At 31.6% G+C, this 18,796-nt stretch overlaps 1 protein-coding gene across 1 annotated transcript in view; it reads right to left on the bottom strand.

Moving 5' to 3' along the window:
* Window positions 1-14,484, bottom strand: part of LOC118192722 (dihydrolipoyllysine-residue succinyltransferase component of 2-oxoglutarate dehydrogenase complex, mitochondrial) — a 54,275-nt gene extending 39,791 nt beyond the window's left edge. The window contains exons 1-6 of the mRNA XM_035363730.2: window positions 14,361-14,484; window positions 13,334-13,367; window positions 12,244-12,277; window positions 10,617-10,693; window positions 7,873-7,947; window positions 1,505-1,560 (exon numbers count right to left, since the gene is read on the bottom strand). Coding sequence (XP_035219621.1) covers window positions 1,505-1,560; window positions 7,873-7,947; window positions 10,617-10,693; window positions 12,244-12,277; window positions 13,334-13,367; window positions 14,361-14,450 — 366 coding nt within the window. The 5' untranslated portion in view covers window positions 14,451-14,484. The remainder of the gene's footprint in view (window positions 1-1,504; window positions 1,561-7,872; window positions 7,948-10,616; window positions 10,694-12,243; window positions 12,278-13,333; window positions 13,368-14,360) is intronic.
* Window positions 14,485-18,796: the final 4,312 nt, after the last annotated feature.

Raw genomic sequence — 18,796 nt, 5'->3', positions numbered from 1 at the left:
GTTTATATAATCAAAAACACGTGTATGTGAGTCATGCTTCTCTCATTTCGAGTAGGTCGGTCTAATTTACATGTATCTGAAACCATATGGACATACAGTGCCATCTTGTGGCAGAAATTATAGTTTGAAAAACGTTCCAAAGTACTGGCACAAATACGTGACAGTCGGTAGAGAACGGAACAATCCTCTGGCACGCCTGCGTGTCGGCCGGTAGGTAAGTGTGTTCGGTGCTGGCACGTATACGTGACAATCGGCGTGAAGGAGTTAAAATATATTATGTACTATAATGCAACTCAAAGCATGTTGTATGTCTAGCACAAATTTTCAAAAGTATATTTAAAAAACTTATATTTAAAAACACTAATTTTACTTAACATCATGTTACATTGCTAACATTACAGACTTCTGATTCCAAAGTATAGAAGAGAATTATCATAACAGAATGGGTGCTTAAATATTAATATTAGCACAACTACCTTCATATAATTTGGTGATTTTTTTAGAAGAAAAAGAATCATGACTCATAATTAATTGTAAAGAATTATTTATTATATGCATGTTTTATTTTTAATTAATACTTATTCTGAAAAATCAATCAATAAACTTATAGATAATTTTTTACTTATTATGTTGTGATGGAAATTTTAAGGCTATCACTTTACGAACAGGCTTAAAACAATTGTTCCCTTGTGTGATGTTGTGGCAACTGCATTCCTGCAGAAATTTTAATTCATTTTCTTTCACTACAGGCAAATCTCATGAACATACATTTTAATTTACATGAGATAAAAGTATGATTTGTTGTCTCTAATCATGCTTAAAAATTACTGGAGTTCAGACTACAACATTCAAATCAATATGAAAATGGTGCCATTGCTTGTTAAAACTAAGAATTCTTATACCCATTACAGACATATAGGATATTCTGAAAATTCTGATGACTTCTACAAGATGGTTGCATTAATACATAAGTACCAACGAATGTTCATAACAGAAAATTTGGAATTACACAACTTAAAATGGTTTTAACATGTAAAGATGATAAATTTTTATTTTCTAAAATATTATAAAAAAAGTAATTTAGTTAATTTTCCTTAATTTTTGATAAAGTATATTTTATATTCAATGCACTTAAAAAAATTAAACATTTTTAAAGTATTACATTTAATTTTTAATAAGATTACAACTACACTACATTTAATATCTTTCTGATATTATTACAGTCATCACAACTTATGACCAATCTAAAATTAAAATATGAAAAATTGTGTTTATAAATTAAAAGTAATAATTTACTATAGAAAATATTTTTAAGTTTTTATACTCTTCACATTTACTGGTAGAAAAATAAACTTACAGATTATCAAATAAACAAACTATTTAACCTCCAAGTTCTTTGAACACTTTATCAATACATCAATTAAGAACAATCTATACCTATTTCCAAGAAATATCTGTATTTTTAATTCAACACACTGATATTCTGAAAGTCTTAAATGATTACCTTATCAGTTTCCACTTCACATATCACTTCATCTTCAGCAACTTGGTCTCCAACAGCTACCAAAAACATTAAAATATATTATTAAATATAATAAGTAAATATATAATAAAAATTAAATAATATATATTAATTAAAATATACTAATATAATAATAAAATCTCAAAGTAATAAGATACTATTCCATTAAGTATAAATAACAAAACAGCAAATATGCATAACAATTATTTCATCCAAAACAAAAAGAATAAAATTTAAATACTTTTAATTTCTATTTCATAGGAATTAATATTTTTTTTGGTACTATTTGGTTTCGAGGGCCATAAAAAAAATGCAGCGAAAATGTGCACGCAAAAGCGCCAAATCTAACAAACGCGCCCATTTAACAGCGTGCCAAATGTAGCGTACGCTCTGATTTCAGATTGCGTAAGTTTATGTAGTTCTATATTTCTTAAGACGCCATTGAAATAATAGTTTAATTTTTAAATCCTTTTTTGATAGCCTATGGATTTAACAATTTAGGAATTGCCCATGACGAAAACGCGGCAATAGAATTTTGGGTAAAGTGCAGAATCTACCCACTGTTAAATGCGTTTTTAAGAATTGCACATACTCAGTATCTATGTGCACATCGACCTATTTTCACTTAAAAAAAAATCCTAGAATTGCACAAAAATGGCACTGCGCACACACTTGACTTTTTCTATGTACACATCAACCTATTTTCACTTAAAAAGTAAAAGAAAATTGACAAAAATCCAATTGTTTTTACCCTTGTAAAACAAGCAGCAAACAAATAAGTGAGCGATTCTGCACTTTACCGAGAATATTTTCAAAGAAAAGGCATCATTCGTTATAGAAAATTACGTTTGAACAACCAACGAGATGAAATTATGCTTTAACGATAAGTCGGTAGCGAAATAGCAATGCAGGCATCCATTCAGTTATGTTAAGCAATTTTTATATAAATTATAATAATGATCTGAAATAGTTATTTACTCTTTTGCTCCCATTCAGTCATGTTTAGCCTTTTCATATAAATTATAATAATAAAAAGTATTATATGAAGTTAACCTTTCATCTAAATTAAAACATCAGTCTTAGATAGTTATTTACTATTATACTTCCTTTCTTGCTGCAACTATTTTTGGCAGCATTGGCATCAACAATAGTTTGGCGATTTTTTACGGCCCTCGAAACCGAATAGTACTTTTTTTTTTCAAAACCTAGTAACCTTTACAAATAAATAATAAATTTTGAAACTTGATACAGCAAACTGAATTTGTAAAAACAATTCCAATATAATAACTGTTTTCATTTTTTTAACTGAAAATAACAAAATATGTCTAAAAGCAAATATCAATGTACTTCAAAAATTGCTCAATGTAATAATAAACAAACAAACAAATATACATATATACTAGCAATACAATCCTCCTTTCTACATTAAATAAAAAAATATTTTTATTTCTAAACAAAACATTAAAAAAAAGCAATACAAATGCCAAAAGAAATAGGTTAATATTGAATAAGGTTAATTTGAAATAGGTCAATTTGTTAATATACAAAAATACTTTTCTTATACTGCTTGAAATAAAATCATGGGACTCCTTAAAATGAAAGATTTTAAATCAGAATTTGAAGTAACTGGAATGTAATCATTCTTTCATGCATACTTTTTTAATTAATAAAGGATATGTATGAAAAACTCATTACTAATTACTTTTAAAAACTTCATTACTAAATTTTAAAAAATATCCATTCATTTAAAAAAAATCGGAGTTCATAGTAAATTGTAATTGCAAATATGTGTGTGTGTGTGCAAAATTTCATGAAAACTACTCTGCACATAAGAAACCAAAAAAGATTATGATGATATAACCTAAACAAGCAAATACAGTACAAAGTCTTTAATCCAGACGTCCAAAATCCGGAATGATCTATAATCCGAGCCTCGAATAAGATACAAACTTTCTGCACATGCATAGCGTTTACGCATGCGTATAATACCTTTACGCATGCACATAATACATTTACGCATGTGCGTTTAATGTATAACGGACGGTACAAGCTAGGCTAAAATTACCTAATTATCTATTTCAGTTAATGTTGCAGATTGCATTGTTCCTTAATCTTCTAATTGGATTCGACTTTTTTTTTTTTTTTTTTTTTTTGCAGACTATTAGAGCAATTTTATAAAAAGTAAGCTTGAACTTTCGATTATGTCAAAAAGAGTTTCCGATTCTGGAGCTGCCAAAGGATCTACAAAGCGAAAGCATGTTTCTATGTCTATCAAACAAAAAGTGGAGTGGCTGCAAAAAATGGATAAAGGCATGAAAAAATTGACAGAGAGGTTAGTGAAAACGAAAAAATTTCGATTGACAAGTTAGTCGGTATTCTCGGCACAGAAATTACAGGGTTTGAAAAGCGGAACTTTGTAACTGAACAAGAAATTATGTCTGTTTATAGAATTAAAGCAAAAATATTAGCACATAAAATGAAGCAACTTAAACAACTTACATTGAAAGAAATGTTTAATAAAGTAAACAAATATTAAGCTTCTTTTTTTTTTTTTTTTGTAAATTTTGATACCCTTTAGATCATAATTGCTCTTTATTTCATAAATTATGGTTTCATAATTTTTATTTTATAATTTCTGCATGCCATCTTACCAGATTTAAATTGATGATCTATAATCCGGAAAAAAAAAAAAAAAAAAAAAAAAAAAAAATCCGGAATCACCGAAGTCCCGGCGATAAAAGACTTTGTACTGAACTGTATTTATTCAGGTATTTCCCTCTCGTATATTCCCCCTTCCCTAACATTTTAAGACAAAGTTTTGAAAATTTTTTAAATACTCAGATTCCTTTTCCTCTTCCTAATGCATCTAAAAAGTGAAGTCCCTTGAATTTTAAAATGGATTTATTTATCCACCTAGTGGTTGTTTTTTTCTTATTAAAAGACAAACCACCTGTGAAGGTCACGCTGAGCATTTAACTTATACAATTAACATGATTTTTATCATTTTAAAAGAAACCATACTTTTGTATGGTTTCTTTTAAATAAGCAGCAGGAAAACAGTTTCAGGGGGAATTGCAGTCAGCTTTTTATTTACATGTTAAGAATTTAGTTTTACAGTACACTCCCGATTATCCGCGGAATTGGGTGGCGAAGCCACCGCAAATAACAAAAATCGCAGATAATCCGAAAAAAAGCTAAAAATGGATACAGCAAGAAGACAGTCATTCCAACTTTGGAAAATCATTTTATACACAATAAAACGTAAAATAAACAGCAGAAAATGTTTAACTAATGCTTAATATTTTAGTATATCACCCAAAACTAACCTAAAATGCATTTTGTTAATGAAAACAGAAAAGTGCTTTGTATAATTACGAGAGGCGTGAAGGACACACAGAAAAATTAATACATATGTACTGTTTTAATACTGTAATGTGTTATGTAATTACAAAAGCATAACTGTAAAACTACACCTTTTTGAAGAAATCAGTCATTTGTGTTTGTTTCTTGCTTTGGAAGCATTTTCTCTTGATCTGAGATTGCATTTTTCGTAGCATAAGTTTCTCGGCCGACTCCACGTCATTTTGTTCTTCCATATAGCTCAGCAATCCGTCGACGTGTTGCAAAGCCGCTTCATGAGTCTTCCGCATCTGCACAGTAGGCTATTCTTCGCCTTCTCTTGGCTGTCCTTCATTATTTGTCTTACACATTGCTTTCTTCACAATTTCGTCATCTGTCAAGCGTTCGAAGCCAGGTTCGTTGATGTCACACTGCAACCACTCGTTAATGTTTTCAGCATCGACGTTCTCACCACCCGGAACTGTTTTCACCATATCAGCAAGAGTTGCCATGGGCATGTCTACATCTTCATTCTCTTCTTCACAACTCAAAGGGGTCAGGTTGTTGTTGGCTTCAACATTAGGCATGAGTTTTCTCCATGATTTTATGAGGGTTGACGGTTTCACCGAGTCCCATCCAGATGCAGTCCAAGATTGTGTAGTGTTTCCAAAACTCTTTCAGATCATAACCTTCTTCGATTTTGGTCATTAGCAGCTTGGTTCCATATGTTCTCTTCATTGTTGCAACAACTCCTTGTTCCATGGGCTGGATTAGTGCAGTAACGTTGGGGAAGAGAAAATTTGTCCATCAGTAGACTTTAGCATGTGTGTTGCTGGGTGAGAAGGTGCGCTGTCTATCAACAGCACAGCTTTTTCAGGCAGGTTTTTTTTATTTAACATGTTTATGCACTTGAAGGAAAAAGATGTTTTCGAACCATTCTTGAAAAATGTTTCGGTTCATCTATTCTTTTTTTTAGTTAAAGTAATTAACAGGCAAATTTTCTATCCTTATGCCTTTGAAAGATCTTGTTTTTTTTTTTACTTTCCAATGACAACAAGTCTAAGTTTATGTCCACCAGTAGCGTTATGTGATAGTGATCCTTTCCTTGCTGCTTTTATGACCCGCCGCTTTACTTTCATTTTCAAATGCTAAAGTGGGAAGACATTTCCACAAAAGTCCCGATTCATCAGCATTGTAAATTTGTTCAAAAGATAGCTCTTTTTTTTAAACAAATTCTTCAAACTCATGGTGGAAATCGTCGGCTGCTTGTTGGTCACCACCAAGTTTCTTCCCATGAAGTCCAATTTTTTGAATTCCATGTCACTGCTTAAAGCGAGTCAACCAGCCAAAAGACGCATTAAAATTTTCTTTCAGGCCTAACAACTCAAAAAAGGTTTTTGCCTTCGCCGCAATGATAGGACCATTTACAAGAGTACCCACTTTTCGAACTTGAGCTAACCACTCTGTCAATGCCATGTCTAGCTCATCAAAGGTAGAACCCTTCAAAGTTTTTCGCGTTTTCATTACAGAAGCACTGTCCGACATTGATGCAAAGTTCACTAGTTTGTCTTTTTGCTTTAGAATGTCACACACTGTTGTTTCCACGATTCCGTAATCCAATTCCATCTGCTGCCTTGTAGTGTAAGTTTGTATTTTATGTACCTTTCAATAAAAAGGTATGTGTTTCTTAATACCTATAGCTATTCCTTTCAAATGTTTACACAAAATGGAATGCATTGACTGTATCTTGGGTATACAGGTGACAATTTATGTTATCCGTGTGAACCAAATATCATTCCGTACTAATTAATTGACGCTCTAAAACTTTCTAATTGGAAACTTTGTTCTACCTCTTTTTGTTTTCGATTTGAAATGTGTATATTCCAAATTTTCCCACTTGCAACGCTGCTGTTGTTTGCATTAGGTCGGGCATAGTTGCTTTACTACATTATTCTTTTATTTGCATAGCTGTAGCTCTCTCCATTTGCAAGAATTTTCAGGTTAAAGGGACTCTCTTATGCACCCTGTATATTAGAAATCATCTTAGAAGACTATGATTCTAAATGGTGCTAATATGATTTCGGTTATCGGCAGGGTGGTTTACAGCATTCTGGAGAACTCGTCAATTTTAATAATACTTTGGCACATATTACTAAAGAAATAAAATAATTGGCACAGTACAATTTTAATAATAATTTGATAATAAACAGTACCAGCCATAATAATATTTTGATGCAAAGACATAAAAGGATATCTGGAGTTATTTAGTCAGATGTATGTCCAAGCAGATGCAGCCTTATTCCCCCCCCCTAATATTTCCACAAATCAAGAATACACACATATATATCTCCCCTAATACTATTTAGACAAATCAAGAATACACACACATATATATATATATTTTACAAGAAGTTATTTATAAAAATTTCATGTAGAAAAGTTTACGAAACACAGGAAACATATTTTAGACCGCCTATTTTGTGCATTCAAATACATTTTATGTCCCACCCTGTAAGAACCATGCCAATCTTTTACTCCAGTTCATTTGATAGCAATGATTCACAAGTTTCTGCTACTAAAATTAAGTTCTGAATTCCTTTCCCACATGAAATGTATTCCACTAACTACTTTCAGCTTCCAAAACTGAAAATGGTGCTCAAAAAAGTTCAATTTAGCACTATTTACGATATCCAGACAATTGTAGCTGCATTTTGAAGAAATTCCATTCTGAAGCATCAGTTGGCAGAACTTGAAAATTAAAAGTAAGCAAAGTATTACTAAAAGAAGGTGCATGATTTAATTTTTTTTAAACTGTTTATATCATAATAATGAATACTTTTCTAGTACAACATTAAACTTGGTATTTAATTCAAATAAAAAGGGGGAAATGCTAAAAAACATTTAAGCAATGCATTACCTGAAGCATTTTAAATTAGCTTATGTCCATCATCAGAATCTGGCAATGACTAAAAGAATGAATGAAATGAAATTACATGCTATATCTTTCTCACCTTTATCCCATCTTATGTCACCTTCACTTAGAGATTCTGCCAGCTGTGGAACTTTGATTTCTCTGATTTCATTTCCTATAAATACAAGCAGAAAATATATTATTTATGTAGTAACTACATACAGATAAAAAGAGTCTTTTGCTTGATATGAATAATTTGTGCAATTTGATTATTCAGCAAGTTGTTGCCACCGCTGAATACTTCAGTAGGTAAGAGCCTATTGAATTATAAAAAATGGTACTCTCTGATTATCCACCAAACCCTACTGCAATGTCAGAAATCACTGGTGACAAATTTGTCGCCAACCTAACACCACAAAAAACAGTAACCATTTAAAAAAATAGCAGTGCACTAAAAATTACAAAAAACTGTAAAAAACATCCACAATAAAACACTGAAAATTACATAAAATAGCAAATTAACTAAATTAGATACGTAACAAATATCAATAATAAAATCTTTAACTTTCTTTTTTCCTATCATCTTCCCATGTGCACAGTGATCTGTTTTAACTTAAAAAAAAATATATTAGAGAATTACAGAATTCTCTGCACTGCAGAACAACTTGCCACTGCTCTTCGTGTACACATCAATCTGTTTAAACTTTAAAAAAAAAAAAAAAAAAAAAAAAAAAAACACCAGAGATTTGCACAAATTTAGAATAAGGTATTTTCATGAAAAAATCTCAGAGCAGAAACCATAAACATGACCCTCCTATTTGAAAACAGCACACAATAATACACACTGGCATTAGTGTGTGCAAACATTAGTGGATTACCAGATAAATACATTTTTATAAAATTCTAGGTTACCTACTTTGGCAACAAAATGCTTTGCCCAGTGATGCTTGTCAGGGATGAAATGATAATCAGAGAGAACCTAAAAAATACTAAGCTACTGCATTAAAAGAAAAATTAATTACAAATTTAGAAAAAAATAATAATCACATTCTATAATTACTAATGTATATGCCCCAAAAAAATCATTCCATGCAGAATACTGTTAACCATAACAGTCTGCTTCATCAAGATAATCCTAAGATGAAGCCTTGGGAGTCATTTTTTTTACTATTATTTAATTGGGTATATATGCAAGTATGCATGGTTTAGCAGTTCTGAATGATTTTTAAGTCCATACGTTCTGATGTTTTAAAATTGTAAGAGTCTGCCTAAATAAATTCCTAATTCTTCCCATTTTCCCACCAAAATATATTATAAAACTAAAATGGCTTAAAAGGATTATAATTCATTAAAAAATTTTATACCAGTTGTTGTATTTATAAACATATTTCTTATGTGATATGTCTCCTCATAATGTACCCTCATTAACACTAAATCTACCACAACAATACCACTTCTCGATATTTCCGAGTGATTTCATTATGAGTAAAGAAGACTTTTTCATAATCTTGTTATTAAATGCCACCGGCCAAAAGTATAAATTTTGAGAAAAGCTCTATCGCATGATATCTATCGTCTTTGTCATCATAGAAACAAATTTGCCTGCAGAATTGCCTTAAGAATTTACATAGTTATTACTTACCTAGTTGCTACTTACAGCAAAAATTAAGACATGTAGCTAGTGACATATATGCTGATGTGAAACAACATATAACTTCAAATTTTTTTGTTGGAAGCTTAGAAAATATTACGGCTGCCCAGATGACAAATGTATTACTTTTAGTCTTATTTATTTATAGTTATTAAGTAATTACAGAACAGAGTGCAAGATCCGAAAGAGTCAGGACTTCAGTAATTTTGGAGTTTGAAAATTTTTGGATTTTAGATCATCAGTTTAAATCTAGTATAGTGATATGTAGACATGGCAATATTTTGGCTTCACTTACTTTTTAGGTCAGACAGAAAAACAAAAAAATTCTAATTCCTGCCCCATCATGTCTGAATTTAGGGTCCACAAAGGAGAAATTTCCTGCTTGTTAGAAGCATCAAGCACCAAAAATTAGAGATAGCGTAATTTTTAAAGTTTAATGGCAGTAAAATTCTTTAGAATTTATGGAGGTACCGGGTAGCTGAATTTAGCACTGGGAGGCAAATGTTTCAAGAGACTACTCTGCTCCCCTCCAACAACTGCTCAAAGGCTGAAAATGTAATTAAAGACAAAATCAATACACTGCCAATCAATGCATTGTTATTGGTCACAGTGGTGATTTCCCAGCCAGCAGGTGTTTGAAAGTGATAATGCAGGAATCTCAGTTATTCCTGAGAAAAATCTCATTTACAAGAACACTTGTTTCTTTTTATTATTATACTCTCCATCACTTCTTATGCTCAAACTAAACCAATGCTATTTTCTCTTAATAAGGACATTAAAGAAGATAAACACCTAAATTTTATTCTACAATAAAATAACATTAAATGCATTAAGAAAACAAGTGAAAGAAAACATTTACAACAGCAGAATTTAAGAACTTAAATTCTGCAGCTATATACTATAAAACTAACAATGCTCCTACCAAGAACAGAATATTACTTAAGACATTAAGCCTCAATTTTCTTGCTTAATTTTGAAAGACATATGCTCTTTCTTTACTCATACATATATTTTAAAGTCATCTATAATTATATGAATATGAATAGAAAAAGATCATATGTTTCCCTTGTTAAGCATCTTTAGAATCAGATATCAAAAATTAGGTTCAAATGTAAAGCATCATAAGAACAGATAAAAATACTGATTAAGAAAATCATGAATAAATAAATAAATAAAAATATTATAAAACATACGTAAATTTTGACTTGTGTGTATGTAACAGCAACTTTCAAAGTTCCTAGAAGACAATATAACAGAGGGAGAATATGTGCTGAAAAATAAAGTAAATAATTATGTAATCAAGTAAAACAAAAAAATCTATTTAAAATTTAAAAAGAAACATTTTCTTATTTCTATATCATGGTTTTTATCAACTATTAAACTGTAAGCAAAATTTGATGTGCATTTTCATATGAAAAGTCCAGATTTTTTAGCAGTTAATAAAATAACATCTATATTTCTTGCTTGCTGCACAAATGGTATAGTGGTTACGAGAGCCAAATGCAATACACACAGCCCCAGATTTGAATCCTGCGAAAGGCATGGATGTAAATTGTCTGTCCTCTCACAGTAGATAACAGTGGCCGCCTATTAGGTGCCTCGACAATAAAATGACCACCACTTCCGGCCTTAGGAGTAGACAATGCTGAAAGGTGCTTGGCATTCAATTAAAAATATATATATATACCGTCTTTTTCCGAAAATAAGACACTGTCTTACTTTCTTTTTTAGTCCAAAATACGCGATAGGGCTTATTTTCGGAAGAGGGCAAAAATAAAAGTATATTTACATATTTTTATTTATTTTACACAGAATACAGAAATTTAAATTTATTCAATTACAGTCACCTTCTTCTGGAGCATCGTCATAAATAAAATTCTGAATTACATACAAAAACAAATTATATTATAAAAAGTTCCAAAAATCATGATAGGGCTTATTTTCGGAGGATGTCTTATTTTACAAAAAGTTCCGAAAATCACGATAGGGCTTATTCTCGGAGGATGTCTTATTTTCAGAAAAAGACGGTATATATATATATATTGCTTTAGAGAAGGGATAAACAATATAATATTTTTAGCAGAAACTTTCAATTATTGTTCAGCTTTGAATGTTCAATGTGAAAAAAAATTATATGACTTTATTAAAGTATATTTATGTAATACACTTAAAGTACAATATTCAATGTTTATTAAACTCACTGGTTAATAAACTCAGCCGCTTATTAATTCAGATTTCCACGAACCAAAATAAAAACATACTAATTGATTTAAAAAAGACCTGTCATTTCTTGAACTCAGATTGGCAAAAGACTGATTCTTCAGTACCACAATATCCTACTTGTAACTAAAGCTTTTCCTAGTCCATTCATTTAACATATTTTGGCCTTTATCATTCAGACATGTAATATTCAATAAAACAGGTTTGACTGCTATTATTTTACTCTCCTCAGTCCCTGTACCTGTACCTGTACCTGTGACACACTGTTCTCCATTATTACTATGAATTTCAGATATTATTAGTACAAACTTCTTAAAATTTAGTATTATCTGATTAATTATGGCCTTGTATCAGTGGCATCACAAGATTTGTTCATATTCATAGTCTATGATGTATAGCAAAGACAGAGTAGGCTCCATGTGTTAATTTTATATGTGTGCGTTTAACAAGGATTGAATCATATCTTTTGTCTTAATTTTTTAAATTCACACAGACACAAAAAAGTGTTTGTGTGAATTACACATTATAAATTAGTGCATTTTATATTTTAATTCAATTTTCAAAAATCACAATCACACATGTAAGTATATGTATACTTACTTATTTAACTTAATTAAAAAAAGTGACCTTGAGCCTAAATGAAAGAAATGAGAAAAATATATCATTAGGTATATTGTCTTCATTAAACATTGCTTAAATCTGCACATGATACAAAATTGCCCTATAAATACATTCTATGAAAAGAAAATATGACAAAATATTATAAACATAGAAGGATCTTGGAAAAAGTTGCATTTTGTCACTAATAATAGAAAATTTTTTCAACGACAGAAAAGTTTAAAAATCAAGATAAAAAAATCAATACTTCCATTATCCAAAATCAAAGGATACTTTTCCATTATATAGGCACTATGAAAAAGCATTGCTAAAATGTGTGATAACATGTCAAAGACAGCAACAATGTGATCAGCTGAGCCACCCTGGTTTTGAAAGTGAAAGAGCCAAATATTCACGTGTTATGGTTTGCAACCTTTTGTAGAACTGCATAAAACATTCATATACATTACTTGACAAAAAGCATGTTTTTACAAGGGGGTGGAGAAAGAAAAATAGCAAATCAGTTTATCAATCTGGAAATTACCTACAGACGAGAAGGTGGCAGTGAATGTATTTAAAATTTATTAATTCTGTTATAATTAAAAACATTTTATGATTTTGTGATGCTCATTTAATGGAAAAGTACCCAATAAAGTTAAAAGGAAAACTATCTACCTGCAAACTTGCTACTAAAACTTGCTAGTATTTACTACTAAAAAACTGGAACACTGGGAAAGTGTAGAATCGCCCACTGCTTGGCACATTTTTAAGAATTGCACATTCGGTATCCATGTACACATTGACCTAGTTTCACTTAAAAAAACATCCCAGAATTGCACAAAAATGGCATTGTGCACTCCCTTGACTTTATCCATGCACACATCGAACAATTTTCATTTAAAAAGTCAATGAAAATTGACAAAAATCCAATTCTTCTTAATCTTGTAAAAAGCGCCAAACAAATAAGTGGGGGATTATGCACTTTAGCCCTGGAAATTTGTAAAAATACTGTTTATGTATTCACTATAAAGGCAATGTAAACAAAAATTTTAAAAGAAATAATGTAATTAATAATAGAAAATCAAATGCATACCAGCTGCACAGTATCGTGTCCAGTGAGACTTGTTCTAAAATAAGACACAAGAATCATACTTGATATTCATATCATTATTTCCATTAATATTAAAAATATTAATCTAAAATTATTAAAGTAGTTAATTTTTCAGTTGTTTAAGAGGTACTATACATTTTTTAAATTTTTTCTAAATATGAATACTAATCATAATAATTAAGAAGAAAAAAAAAGGCTAATATAAACTTTTAAATTCACCAGAAAAGGAACTTTAGTTCTGGCATTAATTCTATATAAAACTGTGTTGATTTTGAAAAGAATTAGATCTTTCTTCTTCAGAAGCAAAATAAACATTTGGCAAAAAAAACCTCATTTTTAACCTCCTGAAGATGAGAAATCAGTGAAGAGAGAAGAGGGTTTGACTGCCCTCAAAACCTATATAATTTCTTTCAAAATCTACCCAAAAACATTATTTTAAATTCTGAATTATTGAAATGACCAACTCTTATGATAACATCTTATTTTTTTTATGTTCAGGTATATTTTCCATTAATGGATAATAAACCTTTTATCCATTCATAGTTTCAAGTTATTTTTAACTTTAATTAAAAGTACTAATAAATAATTGAAGATCACAAATTATAAATAAAAACTGGAGCTTATAATTAAATTCATTGGAAGGTCACAAGGTTAAAAAAAAACTTCTTTACAAATTTTATTTTTCAACTAATCAATAATATAGCTACAGGCACATTTTTAAAAAATTAAGTTAGTGATTTTATTAGCATACACATATATGAAAATAATTAAGCAATTAATAGATTATCTTGTAATCTTATACATTAGATTACCTACAGTGTTATTTAATACAAAATGTAAGTTCAATCAGCAGTTGTAAATACTTATTAATATTTATGACTGCTAACACATGTTAATATAGGTACAAATGTTTTAGTTTCAGATACGTTATTCAGAATGATTTAAAAAGCAAACTATGTAACATAATGATTTAAAAATGTGGGCAACATGCTGGAAAACACTGTTATACCTTAAGAGTAATCCTAGACAACCGAGAAAACGAAAATGTCCTAATATTTTTTCCTAAAAGCCGTCCGGAGTAGATACTAATGCCAGCCATGTCCGTAAGTAACGTTGCCCGATCCTTAAATTCACCCTTCAAATGTTTACAGTAAGGTCGCGGAACTGAATTTTCACAAAATTTGAAGTTAGTATAGGAAAGAAAAAGATAATTTATTGAAGAAGGTGACCAGCATGATTTTTCAGTTTAAATATTAATTATTAATTTGTAAAAGCGAGCGAAAGGTCCATATTAATTTCCATATTTAAAAGTTATTTATAGAAAGCTTTCAACACATTTTCCACGAAACGGTTCTGAAAATAACACCCAGTGTGAGATATCTCTTAAATTGAGCGAATAACCCAATAAAGTTAGCCAGGAAATACCAAATAACATTAAATCTTTAAATAAATTGAATCTTTCCCAGGAATTAGTCGAATGACCTTAGCTAAAGGCCAATGCATCCGTTTTTTGATGTCATCTCCTATCTATCAGGACAATTTCACCCAACCGTAGCTCTGACGATGGATCCTTCTTATTTTTGACCAGAAGGCCTAAATATTCTTTCCTAAATATAAGTGTTGTGAAATGAACTGAAGTAATAACCGGCGCGAGGCGCTGCTGTTTGTGACGTCAGCCTGCGTGCTGAGTGTTTTCGAATGTTTTAGCTTGTGGACGAACGAAAGCTGATCTCGGAAGAGTGATACTGTTTTGATGGAAATAAAGAATGATTTATTAAGAATTTTTTTGTCTTTATTTATAATGCATCCAGCCTCGGGTAGAGGCAGGCCCGCAACTGAACGAACTGTTTTAAATATATTTGATTTATATATTTTCTGTGTTCTTCGTAACATAATGGTACCCTCGGTGGGCCCGGCTGCTTTAAATTAGAATTTTCCGATTGAACTTTTGATATTGAATTTCGATTTTGAATATACTTTGAAGATGGATTTGATCGCTTTAAAGGCCCAAAGAAAAGGACTTAGAATTGCGTTTACGCAAACCTCAAGAAAAACCGAAAGTGAATTAACTAAAGAAGTAAGAGATTTAAAAATACTTTCGATTTTGAAGTGTTAACTTTGTGATAAATTCCAGAGACTTGACGTATGCCAGAGTGCTATATCGCAGCAAATTCTGCAGACTGAAGATGGAGAAAAATTATTTAGTGATGATTTTCAAGAAGCGGAGAATTATCGAGGTAAGTTTCTAGAACAGTGTGCTCAAATAGATGCGGAAATACAAGCCTCCTCTCTTTCAAATAATTCCGAATCTAGGAAATTTAAATTGCCTAAAATTGAGCTTAAAAAATTCAGTGGTGAAGCTAAAGATTACCTGACTTTTTGGAGTCAGTTCCAGAAAATCCACGACGACAGAAGTATCGCGGATGAAGATAAAATGCAGTATCTGTTGCAGGCTATGGAACCCAAATCGAAAGCAGAACGCCTAGTCCTTAGCTTCCCGGCAACGGAAGCTAATTATCCTAAAGCCATCGAACAACTAAGAGAGCGATTTGGACGCGAAGATTTACTTGTGCAAATTAATGTGAGAGACTTGTTAAGCCTAGAGATGAAGAACGCTGTAACCGGAAGAGCAAAAACGGATCTACCCTCCCTGTATGATGAACTAGAAGGAAAATTGCGAGCGTTGGAAAGTTTGGGGAGAACCCAAGAAGAATATGGGGATTTTTTGACTCCCTTAGTGGAAAGTTGCTTACCAGAAGAAGTATTGATGGCATGGGAAAGAAGCAGAAATCACGACTCCATTGAAACTAAAGGGAATCGATCTTTGAAATATTTAATGAATTTCTTAAAACATGAAGTTAAGGGGGAAGAGATGGTTCTCCTCGCAAGAACTGGTTTCGCTTCCCAACAGAACCATCGGAAGAAAGATTTTAACCACGAACAGGTAAAGCAAAATGATCCCGTAACAGCATCAGCTGTAGTAAGTCTTGAGAATTCAGGTAAGAGTGTTCCAAACTGTAATTTTTGTGAAAAGAAACATTTTAGTGAAAAATGTTACTCTGCAAAAAAAATGACTTTAGCTGAAAAACAACAATTGTTGTTGAAAAAAGGTGCTTGTTTTTCTTGTCTGAAAAGAGCGAGTCACATTAGTAAATTTTGTCCTTTCAAAGGTAAGTTAAGTTGTTCTATTTGCAAAAGTTGTAATCATTTTGATGTAATGTGTAATCAAAAGCTAAAAAATAATGATCAGATAAATGTTTCAAAAGAGAGTTCTCTTTCTAACTGTGGCAGAAGCGAAACTGTATTTTTGCAAACGCTTTGCGTTCGAATTCGGTGTTAAGGTCGCGAGAAAATTATTCGCTGCATAATTGATAGCGGAAGCCAAAGTAGCTACGTTAGTGAAAATATGATGAGTCAGCTTAAAGCATCTCCACTTCGGGAGGAGACAGTTATACATGCACTGTTTGGGGGGGGACGAAACGAAACCTAAACAGCATGAAGTGTTTTCGGTCGAGGTCAGCAATTTAAAAGGAACATTCGCATGTAGTTTTGAGGCATTATCGGAAAAAAAGATTTGCGGTTTTATTCCTAAGGTTAAAGATAAAGAGATTTTGAATGAATTAAAAGAAAAAGAAATCGAATTTTCTGATCCATCGCGAAAGGAAATTGAAATTAACCTTTTAATCGGAGCAGATGTTATAGGAAAATTATTGACGGGAAATTCTATTGAATTATAGTCCGGGGTAACGGCTGTCGAAACGAAACTTGGGTGGACGGTATTTGGCAAACGAAATTCGGGTGAAAAGGATAATATTTTGAAAACATTTTCAATGCATGTCAGGAGAATTCCTCTGAATGAGTTATGGGAACTTGAAAAAATAGGAATATGCGCTCCAAACGAAACTGTTAAAATGAATGAAAGTTTTAATTTATCTGAATTTGAGAACAAAATGAAAATTCTTCCAGATGGAAGATATGAAGTAGAACTTCCGTGGAAATGTGATATGACACATTTAACCGATAATAAAGAATTATCCTGGAAAAGGTATCAAAAGCTGAACTATAAACTCAGATGTAGTAAATTTTTCGATGATTATCAAAATGTGTTCAAGGAATGGGAAAGGTTGAATATTATTGAACGCGTACCAGAAACCGAACTGAATAATGAATGTCATTATTTGCCGCATAGGCCTGTAATCAAATTAGGAAGTGAAACCACGAAAATTCGTCCTGTTTTTGACGCTTCTGCATCTGAGAAAGGGAAACTCTCTTTGAACGAATGTTTGTGTAAAGGAATAAATCTTATTGAATTAATACCTGATATTATAGATCGTTTTAGAATGTATCCGATTGGTATTAGTGCCGATATTGAAAAGGCTTTTTTAATGTTATCCGTCGCACCTAAAGATAGAGATTTTCTCAGATTTTTTCCCATGCAATGAAGAGCAATTAATTTATAGGCATTGCAGAGTTGTGTTTGGAGTTTCTTCGAGCCTCTACTTGTTGAACGCATCTATAATGCATCTATTAGAAAACTGTCCACGTCAATATAGTGAAGTTGCTCAAAAACTGAAATCGTCATTTTATGTTGATAATTGTTTATCTAGTGTTTTTAGTATTGATGAACAGTTTACGTTTATTGAACATTCCAAATTAATCATGTCAAATGGATGTTTTAACTTGCGCGGTTTTGAAGGCAATGTGGCTGGTACAAATGTTGACAAACATTCAGGGGATACTTCCGTTTTGGGGGTAATTTGGAATTTGGATAATGATATGCTGAAGTGCTGCACAGACACAGATACATTGACCTGTGATACGAAAATCACAAAGAGGACAATTTTGGCAATTGTGCAGACAAATTTTGATCCTATTGGTTTATTAACGCCAACTACATTGCTTCCAAAACTGTTGTTGCAAAAATTGTGGAAAGTGAAAATTGCATGGGATGATGAATTGTCTCCGAATGATGTAAATATATTTTTGAACTGGTTTAAAGAACTTAATGTTTTGAAAGATGTTACTTTGCCTCGATACTTGCTTATGAATGACACGTCTGAATTACATATATTTGTGGATGCTTGCAAGGGGGCGTATGCAGCGTGCGTCTTTGTTCGATCAATATTTAATTCTGAAGTAAAAATAAATCTCGTACGGGCGAAGTCTAGAGTATCGCCTTTGAAATCTTCAAGCATTCCTCGCTTAGAATTAATGGCCTGTTGTATAGGTTCTAGACTTGCAAATTCTATTATCAAGGCTCTCAGTTTGCCCGATTTAAAAGTTACCTTCTGGTCTGATTCAACCACTGCCCTTTGGTGGATAACAGAGCAAGGAAATTGGTCCGTTTTCGTCGAAAATAGGGTTAAAGAGATTCGAGAGTTGACGCGAGGTCATTCATAGAAACATATCCCAAGGAAACTAAATATTGCCGACTTGTTGTCGCGC

This window comes from Stegodyphus dumicola, chromosome 3 (assembly GCF_044657685.1).
Source record: "Stegodyphus dumicola isolate Sdum_Otavi_A_Nest chromosome 3, ASM4465768v1".
In the NCBI taxonomy this organism is placed as follows: domain Eukaryota; kingdom Metazoa; phylum Arthropoda; class Arachnida; order Araneae; family Eresidae; genus Stegodyphus; species Stegodyphus dumicola.
Note: the sequence above shows the minus strand (reverse complement) of the source record. Positions and strands in the feature narration are given on the sequence as shown.